At 45.9% G+C, this 19,969-nt stretch overlaps 1 protein-coding gene across 3 annotated transcripts; it reads right to left on the bottom strand.

The window, feature by feature from the left end:
- Positions 1-1,671: 1,671 nt before the first annotated feature.
- THUMPD2 (THUMP domain containing 2) lies at positions 1,672-19,883 on the bottom strand. Of its 3 annotated transcripts, XM_069728211.1 has the most exons (11): positions 19,666-19,850; positions 19,211-19,337; positions 18,552-18,880; positions 16,762-16,839; positions 12,350-12,402; positions 9,442-9,529; positions 8,805-8,876; positions 6,098-6,212; positions 5,382-5,502; positions 3,230-3,474; positions 1,672-2,067 (listed from the first exon to the last, which is right to left on the bottom strand). In XM_069728211.1, exons 1-11 carry the CDS (start codon positions 19,759-19,761, stop codon positions 1,793-1,795), a joined length of 1,599 nt encoding a protein of 532 aa, XP_069584312.1. In that variant the 5' UTR covers positions 19,762-19,850; the 3' UTR covers positions 1,672-1,792. The 3 variants fall into 3 exon arrangements, with proteins under 3 accessions (XP_069584312.1, XP_069584314.1, XP_069584315.1); XM_069728213.1 differs by lacking the exon at positions 1,672-2,067 and having other exon boundaries at positions 2,181-3,474; positions 19,666-19,883; XM_069728214.1 differs by lacking the exons at positions 1,672-2,067; positions 3,230-3,474 and having other exon boundaries at positions 5,478-5,812.
- Positions 19,884-19,969: the final 86 nt, after the last annotated feature.

The raw sequence follows: 19,969 nt of genomic DNA, 5'->3' as shown, positions 1-19,969 counted from the left end.
GGGGGCCATTATACAGCTTGGGGACTAATGCAGGGGCCATTATACAGTGTGGGAGCTACTGTGGCGGCTATTATACAGCTTGGGGGATAATGTGGAGGTCATTATACAGTGTGGGAGCTAATGCAGGGGCCATTATACAGCTTGGGGACTAATGTAGGGGCTATTATACAGTGTGGGAGCACCCTGCACTACCGCTCCACTTTCATTAGACCACAAGTTGCATACGCCGGTGTCTGACGCACTGGCACCAGCGCACAGAAGACAGGACCCAGAGTCCCAATGCGGTTACACCATCGCACTGTGCCAGGAATCTGCCGTCCTGTGCGTGCGTCGGTGCTAGACAACACATTGCCTTTCCAGTAGACTCGTCAAAATGCTGGATTGAGTATATGATTTTTTTTTTAATTAAATCTTGTGGTGTGATGTGGGGGCATCGTAAGCAATGGGGGACCCTCATACAGTGTGAAGGTCCCTCATACATTGGAAGGACTATTATGGGGCCCTCAGTGTGGAGGCCTGTATACAGTGTGGGACTAATGCAGGGTCTTTTATACAGCGTTAGAGCTAATGCGGGGGCCATTATACAGCTAGGGGATTAATGCAGAGGCCATTATACGGCTTGGGGGCTAATGCAGGGGCCATTATACAGTGTGGACCCCAATGTGGTGGCCATTATACAGTGTGGACCCCAATGTGGTGGCCATTAATTATCTTGGGGGCTAATGAGGGGGCCATTCTACAACTAGGGGATTAATGCAAGGGCCATTATACAGTGTGGACGCCAATGTGGTGGCCATTAATTATTTTGAGGGCCAATGTGGGGGCCATTATACAGTGTGGGAGCCATTATTGAGCTTAGGGACAATTATACAACTTGGGGGATAATGTAAGGGCTATTATTGTTGAATTTCCTCCAAAATTGGTATCAGGTTTCGTGGAGGTCAAGGACATGAACTATACTTTACGTGCAAGGCTAAACAATTCAGTATTGTCCTCCTGTCAATGATTAGTTCCTGCTTTGTTGTTCCCGAATAGAAAAAAATATTACATAAGGAAAACATCATGTTAAAGCCTTATTCACAGGATTTGTGGTTGGATCCTCACTGATCATACAACCATCACCTAGTCTGTACGTACATAAGTTTTAAAAATGGAAATAACCCTTTAATGGGAGCAGCTGAACAACATACAGTGTGTGCAGTAAGCATATGGCGCGGGTTGCAGAAAGGACGACACTCACTCAGCTTACTACTTAAGCTGCCTCATTATACGGTGTCCCTCTATGGTGCATATTCTATAGTCCACGGCAGGTCTCGGCAGATGTTTATTAGATTAGGCATGCACTGGATGAGCAGTGGTGGCGATACAGGATATCACCAATATAGTGCATCTTTTACCCTAGGGTGCTGCAGCATTTCAGAGAAACCATACTATGAAGAGCGGGCTGGGCTCGATGTGTCTCCAATGACTAGTAAGAGGCCGGTGCCCTGCAGCTTCTCCGCTCCAGATCCCTTAGACTGACAGGTCCCTCCATATGGCAGTGTACAGATAGAGACCTGCCTGTGTAGGGCAGCGGAGAAGCCCCCGGGGCGCAAGGTGGTCAGTTGTCCAAGGCATGTTCTATCTGAAACACTGCAGTGATAAAAAGGATCCTGCTATATGGATAGTCTATCCAAAATTTAGAGAAAAGGAGTAATAAGCATCGCCTAAATATAAATCTCCATATACATCGTCCATGCCACCAAATGCCGCTAACCTACGGTATTACAATCACAAGTACCGCTCAGACCCTTCATTGCCCCCAATAATTAATAAAAACAAGGCCAAAAACAAGTGAAAAAAATAACCAATTAAAAAGCAAAGGCTTCAGAACAATCCTACAATGCAGCCTGAAATACAGACTAAGCCCAGAACCCAAAAGAAACCCACCTCCCCACTCCCGAGATAATGCTTCCGCCACATTGTAAGAATTTTTGCGGAATGGTGTGCGGAACATGACCGACTCAAGATGATGACCAGTTTCCAAATTCTTCAGATGTGAATCCGATCCACCATGTCTGGGACGGCCTGGAAAACAAATCCAATCCATAGAGCCAAAAAGTATAACAACCCGGCGTCAGACACCACAGCACACCTACATACATTTTGTAAAGTTCAGTAAGAAAATACAATACAAATGCTTTAAAAAAAAATATTTAATAAAATATAAAAGTTCCAAAACAATTATAAAACCAAAATATATACACACTTGGCATCATCATGACTCCAACAACAACAGGTACAATAGACAGTAAAGGTTTAGTATTTTGTTCTGCATTTTTGCTTTCATTAAAAAAATAAAATATGTACAAAAAAAGAAAAACTAAAAACATGGCGTTTAAAAAAAAAAAAAAAAAAAAGTTATGACTGCCGGGATAGGAAGACACCCACCAGTTTTGATTCTCAAGGTGTTCATAGGCACAGTCTACCTTAAATTTGTAACAGAAAGCGCTCACAGCCTAAACCCTGGTACTCACGGCCAATAGGTCATCTATCTGAGCGACTGATCACTCGCAGAAAAGTCTCAGGCATGTTGCATTTCGATGGCGATCGTTTTCTCCCACTCGAGAGCAGCCGACCTCAATGCTGCCTGGCAGCGGCTTTCTCCTCTCTCCCCATCGAAATCACAAGTGCACATGGCGGATCCGAGCCTTCATGTGTATGGAGGGAGAGATTGCGCTCGTCTGACTTCTCTGGGGGTTATGTGACCACGGTCAGGAATCGGCAGCGCTTTGGACGCAGCACGTGTCCGCTCCGTCCAAAGCGCTGCCGGTTTTTGAACGCAGGAGATTCCGCATGCGTTTATTGAACCATGCGGAATCAACACGTCCAATACATTGTATGGGTTAAATTTATCTCAGAGACTCGCGTCTCAGCAAAATAAAGACATGCTGCGGTCTGGAAAGACGCACCGCATGTCCATCTCTGCAGTTAAGCCACGGGCGTCTGTGAACCCATAGTGGACACGGGATTTATAGAAATCCCATCCACTATGCGGTAACATCTGGACGTTACACAAGTATGCAGCATCCAACCGGCAACGTTTACTGACCACTTCAACATATCCTGGAATGTATTGCCGCCTGAGTGTTAACAACCAGCGACTTACTCCATCTTTCACCTGATTAACATATACAAAGTATTACTAATGAGGGATGCTACAAGGTAGCGGCTCTGGAGGACTTCTTACATTTGAAGATCACAGCTTCTGTCGACCCCAGGCTTACTGGATGAGACTCAACATGAATCAGAGTTGGAAAATCGAGAGTGCTCTCCGCAGTTTGCTCTTCTGCCTTGGCGTCTTCACTGCCGCATTGCGATCCACCATCCTGCAGGTTTTCACCTTCCATAGACTTGAACTTGTAATTTGTTTTCAGACGATAGTGAAGCTTTTGGCTGAGTAGTAACACGAGGACGCCCCCAACGCGCAGGACCCTGTACACAGAAAAGAGGACAATATGAACACGTCTGCAGACGACGCAACGTACGAGGCTTGGAAGTCATAACGTCCTTGGTGTCGAGGCTCAGGATCACTCCGCATTGAAGCCCCCTGCCGGGCTGGGGATACTGTGTATATAGAGTCCATCTACATGGCGGCGGTCACATAATTAACCAATGTGACTGCTTCTCTCCTGCTCTTTGCAGGCGCCCAACATTCAGCACATGTGCAGAATGTCCTGTACCCGAGCATGCATTCAATGTCCTTATAGCACGTACACAAGAGTGATGGCGATCACAAGTAAATGACCGGACGGCCGCCATGCTAACAACTTACACATGGTGTACACGCACAGTAAGGGGGCTTTGATTGGGCTGCTGACTGTGGCCCACTATACCAGTACACGTCTGACCCATGTGGACCAGTAAAGAGTCCCTTTCCAGCATACAGGAATTCTCAGACCTCGTCATTGTTCCGGGGTAAGAAGCCAAACCCCATGACTGTTCTCTAATCTGGTGGCCCACATCGGCCATCACTAATCTAGGGTCAGTTTTCAGTAGCGTGGACATTCCTCATACTAATCAGTGCCTCCATCATTCAGATTAGCGCCCATTTTTCCTTTTCTTTACAAAATTATCGCATGGCATAGTGCTGTTAAAAGTATAAATCACGCCTCCCCTGTGGAGAGATGGACACGGCACCGTCATCTTCACCAGAACTGGTCCACCAAAGCACCGTCATCTTCACCAGAACTGGTCCACCAAAGCAAAGATAGGTATAATTTGGTCGATCGGTGGTTATTGCAGGTTGTAGGCTTATCGGAAGAGGTAGGTCTTCAGGTTCATTTTGAATGTTTCGATGGTAGGCGAGAGTCTGATGTGTTGTGGTAGAGAGTTCCAGAGTAGGGGGGAAGCATGAGAGAAATCTTGTATATGATTGTGGGAAGAGGAGATAATAGGGGAGTAGAGAAGGAGGTCTTGTGAGGATCGGAGGTTGCATGTAGGAAAGTATTGGGAGACGAGGTCACAGATGTATGGAGGAGACAGGTTGTGGAAGGCTTTATACTTAACGGTTAGGGTTTTGTACTGGAGTCTCTGGGTAATGGGGAGCCAGTGAAGGGATTGACAGAGAGGAGAGGTCGGGGAATAGCGAGGGGGCAGGTGGATTAGTCGGGCAGCAGAGTTTAGAATAGATTGGAGGGGTGCGAGAGTGTTAGAGGGGAGGCTACAGAGCAGGAGGTTGCAGTAGTCGAGGCGGGAGATGATGAGGGCATGGACTAGGGTTTTTGCAGAGTCTTGGTTGAGGAATGTACGGATCCGTGAAATATTTTTGAGTTGAAGGCGGCAGGAAGTGGAAAGGGCTTGGATATGTGGTTTGAAGGAGAGATCAGTGTCAAGGATTACCCCGAGACAGCGAGCTTGTGGGACTGGGGAGAGTGGGCAGCCGTTTACTGTAATGGATAGGGTCACTGGGGGGGGTCGCATGAGATGGGGGGTGAAGACGATGAATTCTGTTTGGGCCATGTTAAGTTTTAGAAATTTAGCGGAGAAGAAGGATGAAATAGTGGACAGACATTGAGGGATTCTGGTTAGTAGGGAGTTGATATCTGGTCCAGAGATGTAGATCTGTTTGTCATCAGCATAGAGATGATACTGAAAGCCGTGAGATTCTATGAGCTGTTCCAGGCCAAAGGTGTAAATGGAGAAGAGCAGGGGCCCTAGGACTGAACCTTGTGGGACTCCAACAGATAGTGGGCGATGTGAGGAGGCGGTGTGTGAGTGGGAGACGCTGAATGTTCGGTCAGATATGGTATGACGAGATCCAGGATAGGGCCAAGTCTGTGATGCATATAGATATATTTGTAATCCGTACTCGCTGTCAGGTCGTCCTCGTTATAATTTACCTTTCCATTTGGTGAATGATGTCCGGCAGAAGCTCTGTTATATCTTTGGAAAAGGTGAACTTTCTCCCAAATGGTATATCCGAAATGACGACATCCATGCTGTCCGGGATAACTGGAAGGGCTGTATGACCGACAGAACAGGTAAAATTAGTGGTGTATTCATGACAGATTAAAAAAAAACAAAAACAAAGCCTCAGAACAAAGCGATTGCGAAACCTTCCATCCTAAAGTACAAGCTCAGGATATAGCAGGGATAGCACAGTCACTTTGGGTCCTGGGATCAAATCCCACCAAGGAGTTTGCATGTTCTCCCCTTGTTTGCGTGGGCTTCCTCCGAGTTCTCCAGTTTCCTCCCACACTCCAATACATACTGATAGGGAATCTAGATAGTGAGCCCCAATGGGGACAGCGATGATGATGGCTGTAATGTGCTGTGGAGGCGAAGGGAATCAGTCATGTAAAAAAACAAAACAAAAAAACCCCACGCCATTAACCTGCAGATATGGAAATAATGTGCAGGATAATATCGATCTGAAGCTGCCTGGCGCTTGCAGTGAGAGCCCCGCTGCCTGGAGGAAATTAACTGTATTTCTCCAGGGAGGCTCAAGCGTTCAGTCATTGGGAGGGCCGGCGCAGCCTCGGTCACCGCACCCCTGACAATGCCTGAGAGCAGCTCTAATGCTCACTAGCTTGTTCCTGCCTCGGCGGGGTCTTACCCAGCACGGATCCTCTCAGGAAGGCTACGGAGCCCATCACACCGGCTTTCGTCACATTCTGTACAGCGATTTTTAGTTGTGATTCACTTTTGTCAATGCCAAGGAAAATCGCATGCTGGGAAGAAAAGAAAAAAGTTCACATTATTTCAGCTCTCCATAGTGCCATATTTTAACCCTTCACCCATCAGGCAATTTTAGGCTTTTGAGCTTGCGTTTTTCATCAGCTTCTTCCAATAGTCATAACTTATTTAACTTGCGTTTGACATAGCCGTAGTTTTGCAGAACAAAAGTTGTAGTTTTGAATAAAACCATCAGTTTTATCATAGTAATCTATGGAAAAATGGGAGGGAAAAAAAAAAAAAAAAAAAGCGCTTATGTCACTGTATTTTGCTTGCATGACATTCACTACAAAGCAAGAACTACCCGATAACAAGATTCTCCAGTTTAGGATGATTACGGCGATGTCAAACTTGAGCTGCTATTTTCTTATTTATTTTATTTAAAGTACTGAAAAAGAATATTTTTATTTGTGTTCCCATTTTGTTTTTCTTGTAACGTTTCCATTTTTTATGTCCATGGAGCCTACGCGAGGGCACGTTCTATATCGGGTGCACGGATGTTCTGAGTGATACATTTTTTGGGCTAAATATGGCTCCTTGATTGCATCTTAAGGCGCTTTTTTTTTTTTTTTTTGCAATGTTGCTGTAACGGAGAAACCATTTTAACTGGCGTTTGATTTATTTTAATAGATTAGACTTAACAGTTTTTTCCTTTTAAAGTTTATTTTTTTGTCCCCTTAGGAAACTTTAACCTGCGGCTCTCCGACCGCTGTATTGCAGTAGAGAGATTATATAATTTTTTTTTTTTAAATTGTGAGTAATAAATATATCTATAGATACGTACGTACGTATGTATTATATATAAAATAAAAAGAGGGAGATTATATATTCTAATTCAATATTAAAATGTATGCATGTATGTATGTACGGTGGGGCAAAAAAGTATTTAGTCAGTCAGCAATAGTGCAAGTTCCACCACTTAAAAAGATGAGAGGCGTCTGTAATTTACATCATAGGTAGACCTCAACTATGGGAGACAAACTGAGAAAAAAAAAATCCAGAAAATCACATTGTCTGTTTTTTTAACATTTTATTTGCATATTATGGTGGAAAATAAGTATTTGGTCAGAAACAAAATTTCATCTCAATACTTTGTAATATATCCTTTGTTGGCAATGACAGAGGTCAAACGTTTTCTGTAAGTCTTCACAAGGTTGCCACACACTGTTGTTGGTATGTTGGCCCATTCCTCCATGCAGATCTCCTCTAGAGCAGTGATGTTTTTGGCTTTTCGCTGGGCAACACGGACTTTCAACTCCCTCCAAAGGTTTTCTATAGGGTTGAGATCTGAAGACTGGCTAGGCCACTCCAGGACCTTGAAATGCTTCTTACGAAGCCACTCCTTCGTTGCCCTGGCGGTGTGCTTTGGATCATTGTCATGTTGAAAGACCCAGCCACGTTTCATCTTCAATGCCCTTGCTGATGGAAGGAGGTTTGCACTCAAAATCTCACGATACATGGCCCCATTCATTCTTTCATGTACCCGGATCAGTCGTCCTGGCCCCTTTGCAGAGAAACAGCCCCAAAGCATGATGTTTCCACCACCATGCTTTACAGTAGGTATGGTGTTTGATGGATGCAACTCAGTATTCTTTTTCCTCCAAACACGACAAGTTGTGTTTCTACCAAACAGTTCCAGTTTGGTTTCATCAGACCATAGGACATTCTCCCAAAACTCCTCTGGATCATCCAAATGCTGTCTAGCAAACTTCAGACGGGCCCGGACATGTACTGACTTAAGCAGTGGGACACGTCTGGCACTGCAGGATCTGAGTCCATGGTGGCGTAGTGTGTTACTTATGGTAGGCCTTGTTACATTGGTCCCAGCTCTCTGCAGTTCATTCACTAGGTCCCCCCGCGTGGTTCTGGGATTTTTGCTCACCGTTCTTGTGATCATTCTGACCCCATGGGGTGGGATTTTGCGTGGAGCCCCAGATCGAGGGAGATTATCAGTGGTCTTGTATGTCTTCCATTTTCTAATTATTGCTCCCACTGTTGATTTCTTCACTCCAAGCTGGTTGGCTATTGCAGATTCAGTCTTCCCAGCCTGGTGCAGGGCTACAATTTTGTTTCTGGTGTCCTTTGACAGCTCTTTGGTCTTCACCACAGTGGAGTTTGGAGTCAGACTGTTTGAGGGTGTGCACAGGTGTCTTTTTATACTGATAACAAGTTTAAACAGGTGCCATTACTACAGGTAATGAGTGGAGGAAAGAGGAGACTCTTAAAGAAGAAGTTACAGGTCTGTGAGAGACAGAAATCTTGATTGTTTGTTTCTGACCAAATACTTATTTTCCACCATAATATGCAAATAAAATGTTAAAAAAACAGACAATGTGATTTTCTTGATTTTTTTTTCTCAGTTTGTCTCCCATAGTTGAGGTCTGCCTATGATGTAAATTACAGACGCGTCTCATCTTTTAAAGTGGTGGAACTTGCACTATTGCTGACTGACTAAATACTTTTTTGCCTTACTGTATATGTATGTATGTATGTATGTATGTATGTATGTATGTATGTATGTATGTATGTATGTATGTATGTATGCCTTCTTATTTTCGCATAGCAATATTGACAGCTCACTGACATACCGGCCATTCCATGGCAGCCTCCAACAGAATCGTTCCAACACCGCACATTGGATCAAGGATATATTTAGCAGTCTGAAAAAAAGAAGAAGACAATAGCAAAAAAAAAAAAAAAAAAGGGAAAATGAACCTATCATCAAGACATTAAATATGCATGTAGCTGCGAAGATTTCTGTAGGGGTAAGAAGAGACTATATTGTCTGCTGCCAGAGGGGGAAGGAGACCAATTTTGTTCATAGTCTGCCCCTAGCAGCACAGATTATGAGCAGCAGCACCTTTTCTGTGGTCGTACGTTGTATAGCCTAAGCGCACAATCACGGACGAGGCTCCGCATACAGACAGTACGACCACGGACGAGGCTCCGTATACAGACAGTACGACCACGGACGAGGCTCCGTATAAAGACAGTACGACCACGGACGAGGCTCCGCATACAGACAGTACGACCACGGACGAGGCTCCGCATACAGACAGTACGACCACGGACGAGGCTCCGTATACAGACAGTACGACCACGGACGAGGCTCCGTATACAAAACTCTATACATGGATGTAATTAGTAATATCTATGCTTTTGTGGCTCCTGATAAATTATGTGAAATCTACTTTAAATGACCTTTAATAAAGCGATTTTACTTACATCGATTTCTGCCATGGAGGCCATTGCCCATGCGGTGGTGGCTCGCAGTCCTGCCCTCTGAATATAATCTCTATTTGCTAGAGACTGCCTGACAACAGAAGAAAAGAGGAGGAAAATGACAGATGTTATTCTAAACTAGGAGTAAGCAGCCTCCTGACATCCGTACATGTATAGCGCGAGGTGGATGTGGCTGTGTGGAGCCAACATAGTTGCCCGATGCATTATACAGCCAACATCTGCCCCCAACAGCAGCGAATGGAGTCCCCTCTGATCGCTGCCAATTTATCCACCTAAATGTTGCCTCCAATAACTGACAGAAGGCATTTATGTGTCTCAGTCTCCCTGATGCATCAATTCGGGCGATCATCACCCCTTCCCCTGCATCTCTGTCTAAAAGCCTCAGCCGGAGCAGCGCTTCGATCGCGGCTGTTAGCCCAACAGTGGCATATAAACGGTTGTGTTCACACATTGCATTTTTGCTGCAGTTTTTTTCTGCAGGCAAATCCTGCTCTCTTGGCAGTAAAGAAGCTGCTTACAAAAAAGCAGGTTTTGCTGAGTTCTCTCAGGATCCCAAAGTTCAGCTTTGCTTCCACTGCAGAAGCACGAACACCGGTCACCAATACAAGACATAAAACCATGTTTGGAAAAAAAAAAAAAGGCCAATTTGATCAAATTATTTACTGGAAAAGGATTTTTTGTGTCTGAAAAATATAGTGACTATTCTGAACAAAAAAAAAATTCATAGGAGTTCATGAAAAATGTAGAATTACAAATGTTAAAGTGGGGGGAGGAGAATTGGTCTTAATTCACCTAAGACATTGGCAGAGCATTGTGTTTGTAGGACACTTTACTTTCACACTTTGGTCGGCCTTTGAGTTGGTCAGGTATTGTTCAATCTCACACCTTGGTCGGCCAATGTTTGCTTTACACCTAGCACTAATTTAATTAGACTGCACTAAAGGTACCGTTACACTAAACGACTTACCAACGATCACGACCAGCGATACGACCTGGCCGTGATCGTTGGTAAGTTGTTGTGTGGTCGCTGGGGAGCTGTCACACAGATAGCTCTCTCCAGCGACCAACGATCAGGGGAACGACTTCGGCATCGTTGAAACTGTCTTCAACGATGCAGAAGTCCCCGGGTAAATATCGGGTTACTAAGCGCAGGGCCGCGCTTAGTAACCCAATATTTACCCTGGTTACCATTGTAAAAGTTAAAAAAAAAAAAAAAAACCAGTACATACTCACATTCCGATGTCTGTCACGTCCCCCGGCGTCAGCGCCGGCCGTATAGCAGAGCACAGCAGTGACGTCACCGCTGTGCTCTGCTTTACGGCCGGCACTGACAGTCAGTGCAGGGAAGCTGACGGCGGGGGACATGACAGACATCGGAATGTGAGTATGTACTGTTTTTTTTTTTTTTTACTTTTACAATGGTAACCAGGGTAAATATCGGGTTACTAAGCGCGGCCCTGCGATTAGACTGGTTTCACACTTGCGTTTTTAAACGCATGCGTTTGGGAAAAAAACGCATGGTGAAAAAACGCATGTAAACGCATGCACAAAAAAACGCATGCGCTTTTATATTAAAAAACCAGAAAACACACTGATATGCCACCCTCCACCATAAAGGTGATAAAGGGGATCCTAACCCTAACCCTAACGGGATCCTAACCCTAACCCTAAAGGGATCTTAACCCTAACCCTAAAGGGATCCTAACCCTAACCCTACCCCTAACCCTAATCCCTTTATGGTTAGGGTTAGGACCCCTTTAGGGTTAGGGTTAGGATCCCTTTAGGGTTAGGATCCCTTTAGGGTTAGGGTTAGGATCCCTTTAGGGTTAGGATCCCTTTAGGGTTAGGGGTAGGGTTAGGATCCCCTTTATCACCTTTATGGTGGAGGGTGGCATATCAGTGTGTTTTCTGGTTTTTTAATATAAAAACGCATGCGTTTTTAATGCAAACAAACGCATGCACAAAAAAACGCATGCGTTTCCATTGACTCCAATGTATTTTTTGGCCCAAAAAAACCGCATGAAAACGCATGCGTTTTTATGTGTCCAAAAAACGCCCCTCAAAAATACTACAAGTTGCATTTTTGAAAATGAACGCATGCAGTAAAAAAACGCATGCGTTCAAAAACGCATGCAAACGCATGCACAAAAAAACGCATGCGTTTTCAATGTTAAATATAGGGAAAAAAACGCATGCGTTTTTTTGTGCAAAAAACGCTGCAGACAAAAACGCAAGTGTGAAACCACCCTTAGTAACCCGATATTTACCCTGGTTACCAGTGAACACATCGCTGGATCGGCGTCACACACGCCGATCCAGCGATGACAGCGGGTGATCAGCGACCAAAAAAAGGTCCTGATCATTCCCCAGCGAGCAACAATCTCCCAACAGGGGCCTGATTGTTGGTCGCTGTCACACATAACGAGATCATTAGCGGGATCGTTGCTACGTCACAAAAAGCGTGACGTTGCAACGATATCGTTATGTGTGAAGGTACCTTAATCCTAACTGCAATTCCAGGTGAGGAGACAAAGACATTATGGTTTAATCTTGCTGAGGGGGTTAACACACACAAAAAAAAAAAAAAGCACCCCCCCAAAAAATAAAATGTGTTTCACATCCTGCTGTAAATGCTTTTTTTTCCACTGATTACTCATTGGTTTCTATGGGTGAAAAAAAACACTGAAAGAAGTGACATACTGCAGTTTGCAAATAAATGCAGCAGTTTTCCAATTGTATCAAGAAGTAAAAAAACAAACAAACAAAAAAAAACAAAAACGCAAGAACGCAACGTGTGAACTTAGCCTAAATCCATAGCAGCTTAATTTACATGTGGCACGAGTGGCATCAGATATCACAGGCACGGCCACTGGAAATAATATAAAGTTACCTTAAAATTGGGAATCCCACCACCGAATACATGTCATTCAGATGCACAAATATCTAGCATAGAACAGAAAAAAAAAAAAAAAAAAAGAAGTCAAAATACTTAAAAATATTACCATAAAACACAAAATATATAGAACACCTCACTCACAAAATTAGGGTTATTTGGCTGTCGCAGAAATGCAATAAGAAGCGATCAAAACTTACCCCACAATTATATCAATCAAAAAGTCAGCTCAGGGCACAGAAAAAAAAAAAAAAAGCCATCACCCAGCCCCATAGAGCGAAAATTGAAAAAAATGTTACAAGTATCTGAAAAAGGAGACAAAAGCAAATATATTTATTTTTTCAGCACGTTTGGTATCCGAGTACTTGTACTGCCGTGGGAGAATCCTATTGCCGGGTCAGTTTTACCATATAATGAACATGGTAAATTAAAAAAATAAAAACAAAATGTGAAATTGTCATTCACAAACCGGAGGCAGGGCGAGAGGCCCGGCGAGTCAGAGCGGAGGCAGGCCGAGCGAGTCAGAGCGGAGGCAGGCCGAGGGGCCGGGCGAGTCAGAGCGCAGGAAGACCGAGCGAGTCAGAGCGGAGGCAGGCCGAGGGGCCGGGCGAGTCAGAGCGCAGGCAGGCCGAGCGAGTCAGATCGGAGGCAGGCAGAGGGGCCGGGCGAGTCAGAGGGGAGGCAGGGCGAGTCAGAGCGGAGGCAGGACGAGGGGCCGGGCGAGTCAGAGCGGAGACAGGCCGAGGGGGCCGGGCGAGTCAGAGCAGACAGGCCGAGGGGCCGGGCGAGTCAGAGAGGAGGCAGGGCGAGGGGCCGGGCGAGTCAGAGCGGAGACAGGCCGAGGGGCCGGGCGAGTCAGAGAGGAGGCAGGCCGAGGGGCCGGGCGAGTCAGAGCGGAGACAGGCCGAGGGGCCGGGCGAGTCAGAGCGGAGACAGGCCAAGGGGCCGGGCGAGTCAGAGCGGAGACAGGCCGAGGGGCCGGGCGAGTCAGAGCGGAGACAGGACGAGGGGCCGGGCGAGTCAGAGCGGAGACAGGACGAGGGGCCGGGCGAGTCAGAGCGGAGACAGGACGAGGGGCCGGGCGAGTCAGAGCGGAGACAGGACGAGGGGCCGGGCGAGTCAGAGCGGAGACAGGCCGAGGGGCCGGGCGAGTCAGAGAGGAGGCAGGGCAAGGGGCCCAGCGAGTCAGAGGGGAGACAGGCCCGAGGGGCCGGGCGAGTCAGAGCGGAGGGGCCGGGTGAGTTAGAGGGGAGGCAGGCCGAGGGGCCGGGCGAGTCAGAGCGGAGGGGCCGGGTGAGTTAGAGGGGAGGCAGGCCGAGGGGCCGGGCGAGTCAGAGCGGAGACAGGCCAAGGGGCCGGGCGAGTCAGAGCGGAGGAAGGCCGAGGGGCCGGCCGAGTCTGAGCGGAGGTGGGTGGAGAATCACAGACGGGGATAAACCCCAATGCACAGACCGGCCCCTGAGCATCACAATCTAATTAGCACAAAACTTCAAATAGTGATTATCCCCTTCATGACCCGGGGTACTTTCGTGTTTCGCTACCCTCCTTCCCAGAGCCATAACTTTTTTATTTTTCCGGCAATATGGCCATGTGAGGGCTTATATTTTGCGGGACGAGTTGTACTTTTGAACGACATCATTGGTTTTACCATGTCATGTACTAGAAAGTGGGAAAAAATTCCAAGTGCAGTGAAATTGCAAAAAAAATACAATCCCCCACTGTTTTTTTGTTTGACTTTTTTGCTACGTTTACTAAATGCTAAAACTGACCTCCAAGTCATAATGAGTTCATAGACACCAAAAATGTCTAGGTTCCTTTTTATTTAAGTGATAAAAAAAAAAAAAAAAAAAACACACACGTCAACACTTTGCTAAAAAAAAAAAAAATTTTTTTTGCAATTTTCCGAGACCCTTAGCGTCTCCATTTTTCGTGATCTGGGGTCGTGTGAGGGCTTATTTTTTGCGTGCTGAGCTGGCGTTTTTAATGATACCATTTTGGTGCAGATACGTTCTTTTGATCGCCCATTATTACATTTTAATGTAATGTTGTGGCGACCAAAAAAAAAAACAAAACATACCGTAATTCTGGCGTTTTTAACTTTTCTCGCTACACCGTTTAGCGATCGGGTTAATCCTTTTTTTATTGATAGATCGGGCGATTCTGAAGGCGGTGATACCAAATATGTGTATATTTGATTTTTTTTTTTTTTTAATTGTCTTATTTTGAATGGAGCGAAAGGAGGGCGATTTAAACTTTTATATTTTTTTACATTTTTCATTTTTTTTTTTTAAACATTTTGTTTTTACGTTTGCCATGTTTCAACAGCCTCCATGGTATACTAGAAGCTGGCACAACTCGATCGGCTCTGCTACATAGGAGCGAATCATAGATCGCCTCTATGTAGCAGAATTACAGGCTTGCTATGAGCGCCGACCACAGGGTTTCTCTCACAGCAAGCCGGCATCAACCATAGAGGTCTCCAATAGACCTCTGGTTGTCATGCCGACGCATTGCTGACCCCCGCTCAAGTGACGGGGGTCAGCGATGCGTGCATTTTCGGCCCGATCGCCGGAAGCTCTAGTTAAATGCCGCTGTCAGCGTTTGACAGCAGCATTTATCTAGTTAATAGCGGCGGGTGGTTCGCGATTCCACCCGCCGCTATTGCGGGCACATGTCAGCTGTACAAAACAGCTGACATGTCCCGGCTTTGAGGTGGGCTCACCGCCAGAGCCAACATCAAAGCGAGGGTTCTGACCTCAGACGTACTATCCCGTCCGAGGTCAGAAAGGGGTTAAAGAAGAACCACAAAGTGGATTTTTTCACCAAAGGTATCAGTGTAATCAGCATTACAGCCATGACTTTAGGTTACTAAATCCTGCTGACTGATCCTCTTTAACTTCTGTATTTTTGGATGAGGCTTCCAAATGACAACTACTTTTTTATCGTCATTCAAATCAACTTCCCCGGCTTTTTCATGGCACGTGGGGCTGACATTTTTATATTCCTTTTGTTTCATTATTCCGTTTTTATTTACAAGTACGCAGTGCTGGAAAAAAACCAAAACAAAACACACACACCACATTTTAAATCAAGTTCTCCTTTCTCTAGAAATGTTTGAACACTGGACCTATGTTTTTGATGGGTGTTTAGCTAGAAACAAGTGTATATTTGAGGTAACCTCTCTCCTTGTTGAGCGTGGCATGTTGGTGTACGGAGACTTATAGGCCATGCAATGCTAATCTGGGAAATAAAATACGCAAATGGTCTCTTCAGAGAGGAAGAGCACTTGAACTCTAGGGTCACCTATTGGAAGTAGCGATCCTAAGTCAATATAGTCCCTTTAGGCTACTTTCACACTAGCGTTAACTGCAATCCGCCGCAATGCGTCGTTTTGCAGAAAAAACGCATCCTGCAAAAGTGCTTGCAGGATGCGTTTTTCCCCATAGACTTGTACTGACGACGCATTGCCACACGTCGCATCCGTCGTGCGACGGATGCGTCGTGCTTCTGCGGACCGTCGGGAGCAAAAAACGCTACATGTAACGTTTTTTGCTCCTGACGGACCGCTTTTTCCGACCGCGCATGCGCGGCCGGAACTCTGCCCCCACCTCCCCGCACCTTACAATTGGGCAGCGGATGCGCCGGAGAAATGCATCCGCTGCCTCCATTGTGCAATGCGTTAAACGCTAGCGTCGGAATCTCTCCCCGACGCATTGCGACGGGGAGATTCCGACGCTAGTGTGAAAGTAGCCTTAACGAGCCTTGTCACATGACCAGAATCGCTAAACAGCTATGAAATACAAGTGTCTGCAAATAGACAGGCAGCGCCTTTTTCTAGGAAGTCATCTCACGAAACGTGCGTTGGGGCGGCGGGAGGATCCTCACTGCACCATGTTCAGTGCATGCAAGTTCTTATCACTCTGCTTCCTATGCTGATATGCACACTTTTTCAGAAAGGATGATTTAACCCTAGTACTGACATCTACACAAACTTGCCTGTTGCTCTACTGTGGTCTAATATTAAGCAGGATCTCCTGCACCTTTTATTTGGCATTGCAGCCTCTGACATTTTATAATTATATATACTTAAAAAAAAATTACAACTTTTATGGCACTTATACTCTTCTTTGACATTTTCTGTAGGGCCGTAGCAATCTGTCACTCCCCGATGATCAGTAGTCGGATGCCCCATTAGGATCTCACCATTTAAATCTTACTGTCATGAGGTTAAATAGCAGCAATTAAGTGGTTAACAGCAGCGCTAAGGACACTTATGGTTAGGTGCTGGCCGTGTAATACAGCCGGGGCCTGTCCTGTGTGGAGTGGACTCGGCTACTGATCCCTAGCACCACGATGTGTCCATATGTCATGGAGTGGGAAGGATTTAATATACTAATGGAAACCAGTACCTCAAGCCGAGGGCGCCGCAGGTCAACTTTCCAACCGAACTGTTTTGAAAGTGAAACTCCAATAATGCGACTCACGTCCTACAGGAAAAAAAAAACAAAAAAAAAACCTTGTGGTTAAAGGGGACGTGAAGTTAACGTTAAATTAAGATCTCATACATGTTCATATAAGGAAAGCTGCACTAGTACGGCTGGGAAAAGAGACGATCCCACGTTGCCATTCTCACTTTGTATAGACTCGCCAGGAGGTTTCATTAATGAGGGTCTGCTTGATGAAAGAGGCCAAGGAGGGTCTCCTCGGAGAGCAGATCGAGTGATGTTGGAGGCTAGTGGGAGAAGCAGGGGGTCTCAGGATACCCAGTAATCAAGACTATGGGTCATGAGTTTTGCTACTCAAACCTAGGACATAAGGCCACAAAATAGAGGACTAAGAGAGCGGACCACTACCTAGAAGACCCTTCCCTAAATGCAACAGTGCACTATAGAAAAAAAAAATCCTTATAGTCACCTCCTGCATTGGCGCCATTACAGAGGGGTCAGCGTCGGACCTGCCGGCACTCAGGTAACATTGCTACGCTGCCATCCCACACCATTTTCTACATTGTAAATCCAATTGACCTTACTGCCGTTATAATTAAAAAAATAATAATTCTATGTTATGGAAAAAATAAAACAAGGGGTTATAAGAATTATAAGGGGTTATAAGAAAAAAAAAAAAAAGTTTCCCTGGTCAAGCACACAGGGTGGTCTTCACTTCTGTGGCAAAGTAAATAAGGCAGCACACTGCAGCGCTAGAACATACAAACTTGAAATACGAAATTTGAACTGCATTACTGCACTAGAAATATGAAAAATGAGAGCATTTAGCGCATAAAAATGACCAATTTTATGTGTACCTGGTAGCCCCTTTACGGCATCTCTCTTATACCAGGTCCTACACTTGCCTTACCTCGCTGAGAATAAACGTCTCCATCTGAATGGGTGCATGTGAAACCTCTTCCTAGACTAAAATTCTCTCTCTCTGTGGAGGGGTATTGGACCTACTATAATTAAAACACCTGTAGGCTAGGAGGCGGAGTGCACGATCAGAAGGCTAAAGAATACATTTCAAAAACCTGACCTGCACATCCAAACATAGACTCAGTGTGAAATATGAAATATGAAAAATGAGAGCGTTTAGCGCATAAAAAGGGGCTACCAGGTACACATAAAATTGGCCATTTTTATGCGCTAAACGCTCTCATTTTTCATATTTCTAGTGCAGTAATGCAGTTCAAATTTCGTTTTTCAAGTTTGTATGTTCTAGCGCTGCAGTGTGCTGCCTTATTTACTTAACTATATACGAGTTGGCGACTCTAGGTTCAGCACCTGTTTACACTGAGTCTATGTTTGGATGTGCAGGTCAGGTTTTTGAAATGTATTCACTTCTGTGGCAGGCATCCTGGGAGCTAACATTGTGACTTTACATGAGGCCTAGTGTCTGGGGGTCTTAGTAAATGCCCGAGGCGCAGAGGATGCCGACCACTAGTGAAGACAGACGCAGCTGCCAGGGAGAAAAGAACTGGACGCCGATGATGATGGATGAATGAAGACGAAGGTGATAGCGCGAATATAACTCCCACCCCACCCCCCCGAAAATAAATAAATAAAATAATATTCATGTATTTTTGGATGTGAAATCACAAAGCCGGCAGTGAATGAAGCAGTAGAAAAGAGCAAGACCCCCGGCTCTCTGCACTGGAGGATGTAATGCACGATCCCAGAGAGGCAGATGACCTGATGATCGTTGTTACCTGCGCCGTCATCGTCTTAGCACAGACACCGGCACATCGACAGGAGACTCTGAAAGTGACGGGCTCGGCGCTGTGTCCTACAGGTGGATGTGTGACAGGGTCCGGTGCCGTCCCCTGCGGTGCAGCCGCTTCTTCCGTCTCTCCCCTCCATGTTTTTGCCTTCGGCTCCGTCTGATCAGTATCGGATCTTCTTTTGAAGGCTTTCTCCTGCCCGTGGGACGTTCCCAGCGGAGGTAGCTGTTCCTGAAAGGCCTCCCACACCCGCAGGGTCTCCGGCCACAGGGACACGTCCCCCTGGACCAAGCTCCGCAGAGCCACGAATACATCCCCTACAAAAGAGAAAACGTCAGAGAATACCACATTGTGACAGGGGTGCACGGCTCCTCTATGCCATTACTAGTGATCAGCGGTGGTCCCGGGGGCACGACACCCACTGATCCCGACCGTAGAGGGGCCCGCTCTCTTTTTCTGATCTGTTTTAATAAGTGCTTGTCTACTTTAGGTCTTTAGGAAAAGGGGAAGAACAAAAAAAAAAAAAAATGAAAACTGCAGAAATTAAAAAATTGTCCCTTGATGAATTGGTCAAAGAGGTTTTGTGACTGAGCTGCAGTACCAGAGTTGGCCACCACCACCTGGGGGGCGCTCCCAGCTATTCGCACCTGTGCACGCGGTGATAGGAGGCCCTCTATGGAGGAGCAGGAACAGACGCTCCGCAGACTTCACTTTCCTTAATGCGCAGAGATCCGGATTTCCTTTGAAGAAAACTTTTCCTGGCAGAGATTCAACCTAGAGAAAAAGTGAGAGAAGTAATTGGCGCCTCGCGATACCGCGGCCTCCTCTCCTGCCGGAGATGCAAATATACCGCTCTCCCCTCCCCCGCTGGGATTTTTTTTTTCTAATTTTTTCCAACAATTTACAACAACGTCCACAAAAAAACGACAAAAAAATAAAGAGCAGCAACTTTAAGTCTAAAAATGTCTTTTTTCTTCTTTTTTTAAAGTAAGGGAAAATAATCATAAAATAATGACCTCTAGTGACCAGTGACGTCAAGATACGTCATCCACCCTCAGCCGCGCTCGCCGGTGACGTCACCCGTGCGCCGGCCGTCACTCACCTCCGCCGCCGAGAGCTTCGCGGACACCTCGTGCAGGACGAATCGCTCCATCCCTCTCCCCACCGTGCAGAAGAAGGCCACTTGTCCTCCCATCATCCTCCTGACAGACTTTTACGTCCGTGGGGTTTTTTTGCTTTTTTTTTTTTATCTCTAGGAGTCGAGTAATTGATGACACGCACGGGAATCACGTGAGGAGGACGTAGTGACGTCACCTCACCAGCCGCATCACGTGTCCACAACACCAACAACGTTCTGTCACCGGCGTCTCAGCCAATCAGATGTAGGCACCTGACTAGCACCTCCT

Source organism: Ranitomeya imitator, chromosome 5 (genome assembly GCF_032444005.1).
Source record: "Ranitomeya imitator isolate aRanImi1 chromosome 5, aRanImi1.pri, whole genome shotgun sequence".
Taxonomy (NCBI): Eukaryota; Metazoa; Chordata; class Amphibia; order Anura; family Dendrobatidae; genus Ranitomeya; species Ranitomeya imitator.
Note: the sequence above shows the minus strand (reverse complement) of the source record. Positions and strands in the feature narration are given on the sequence as shown.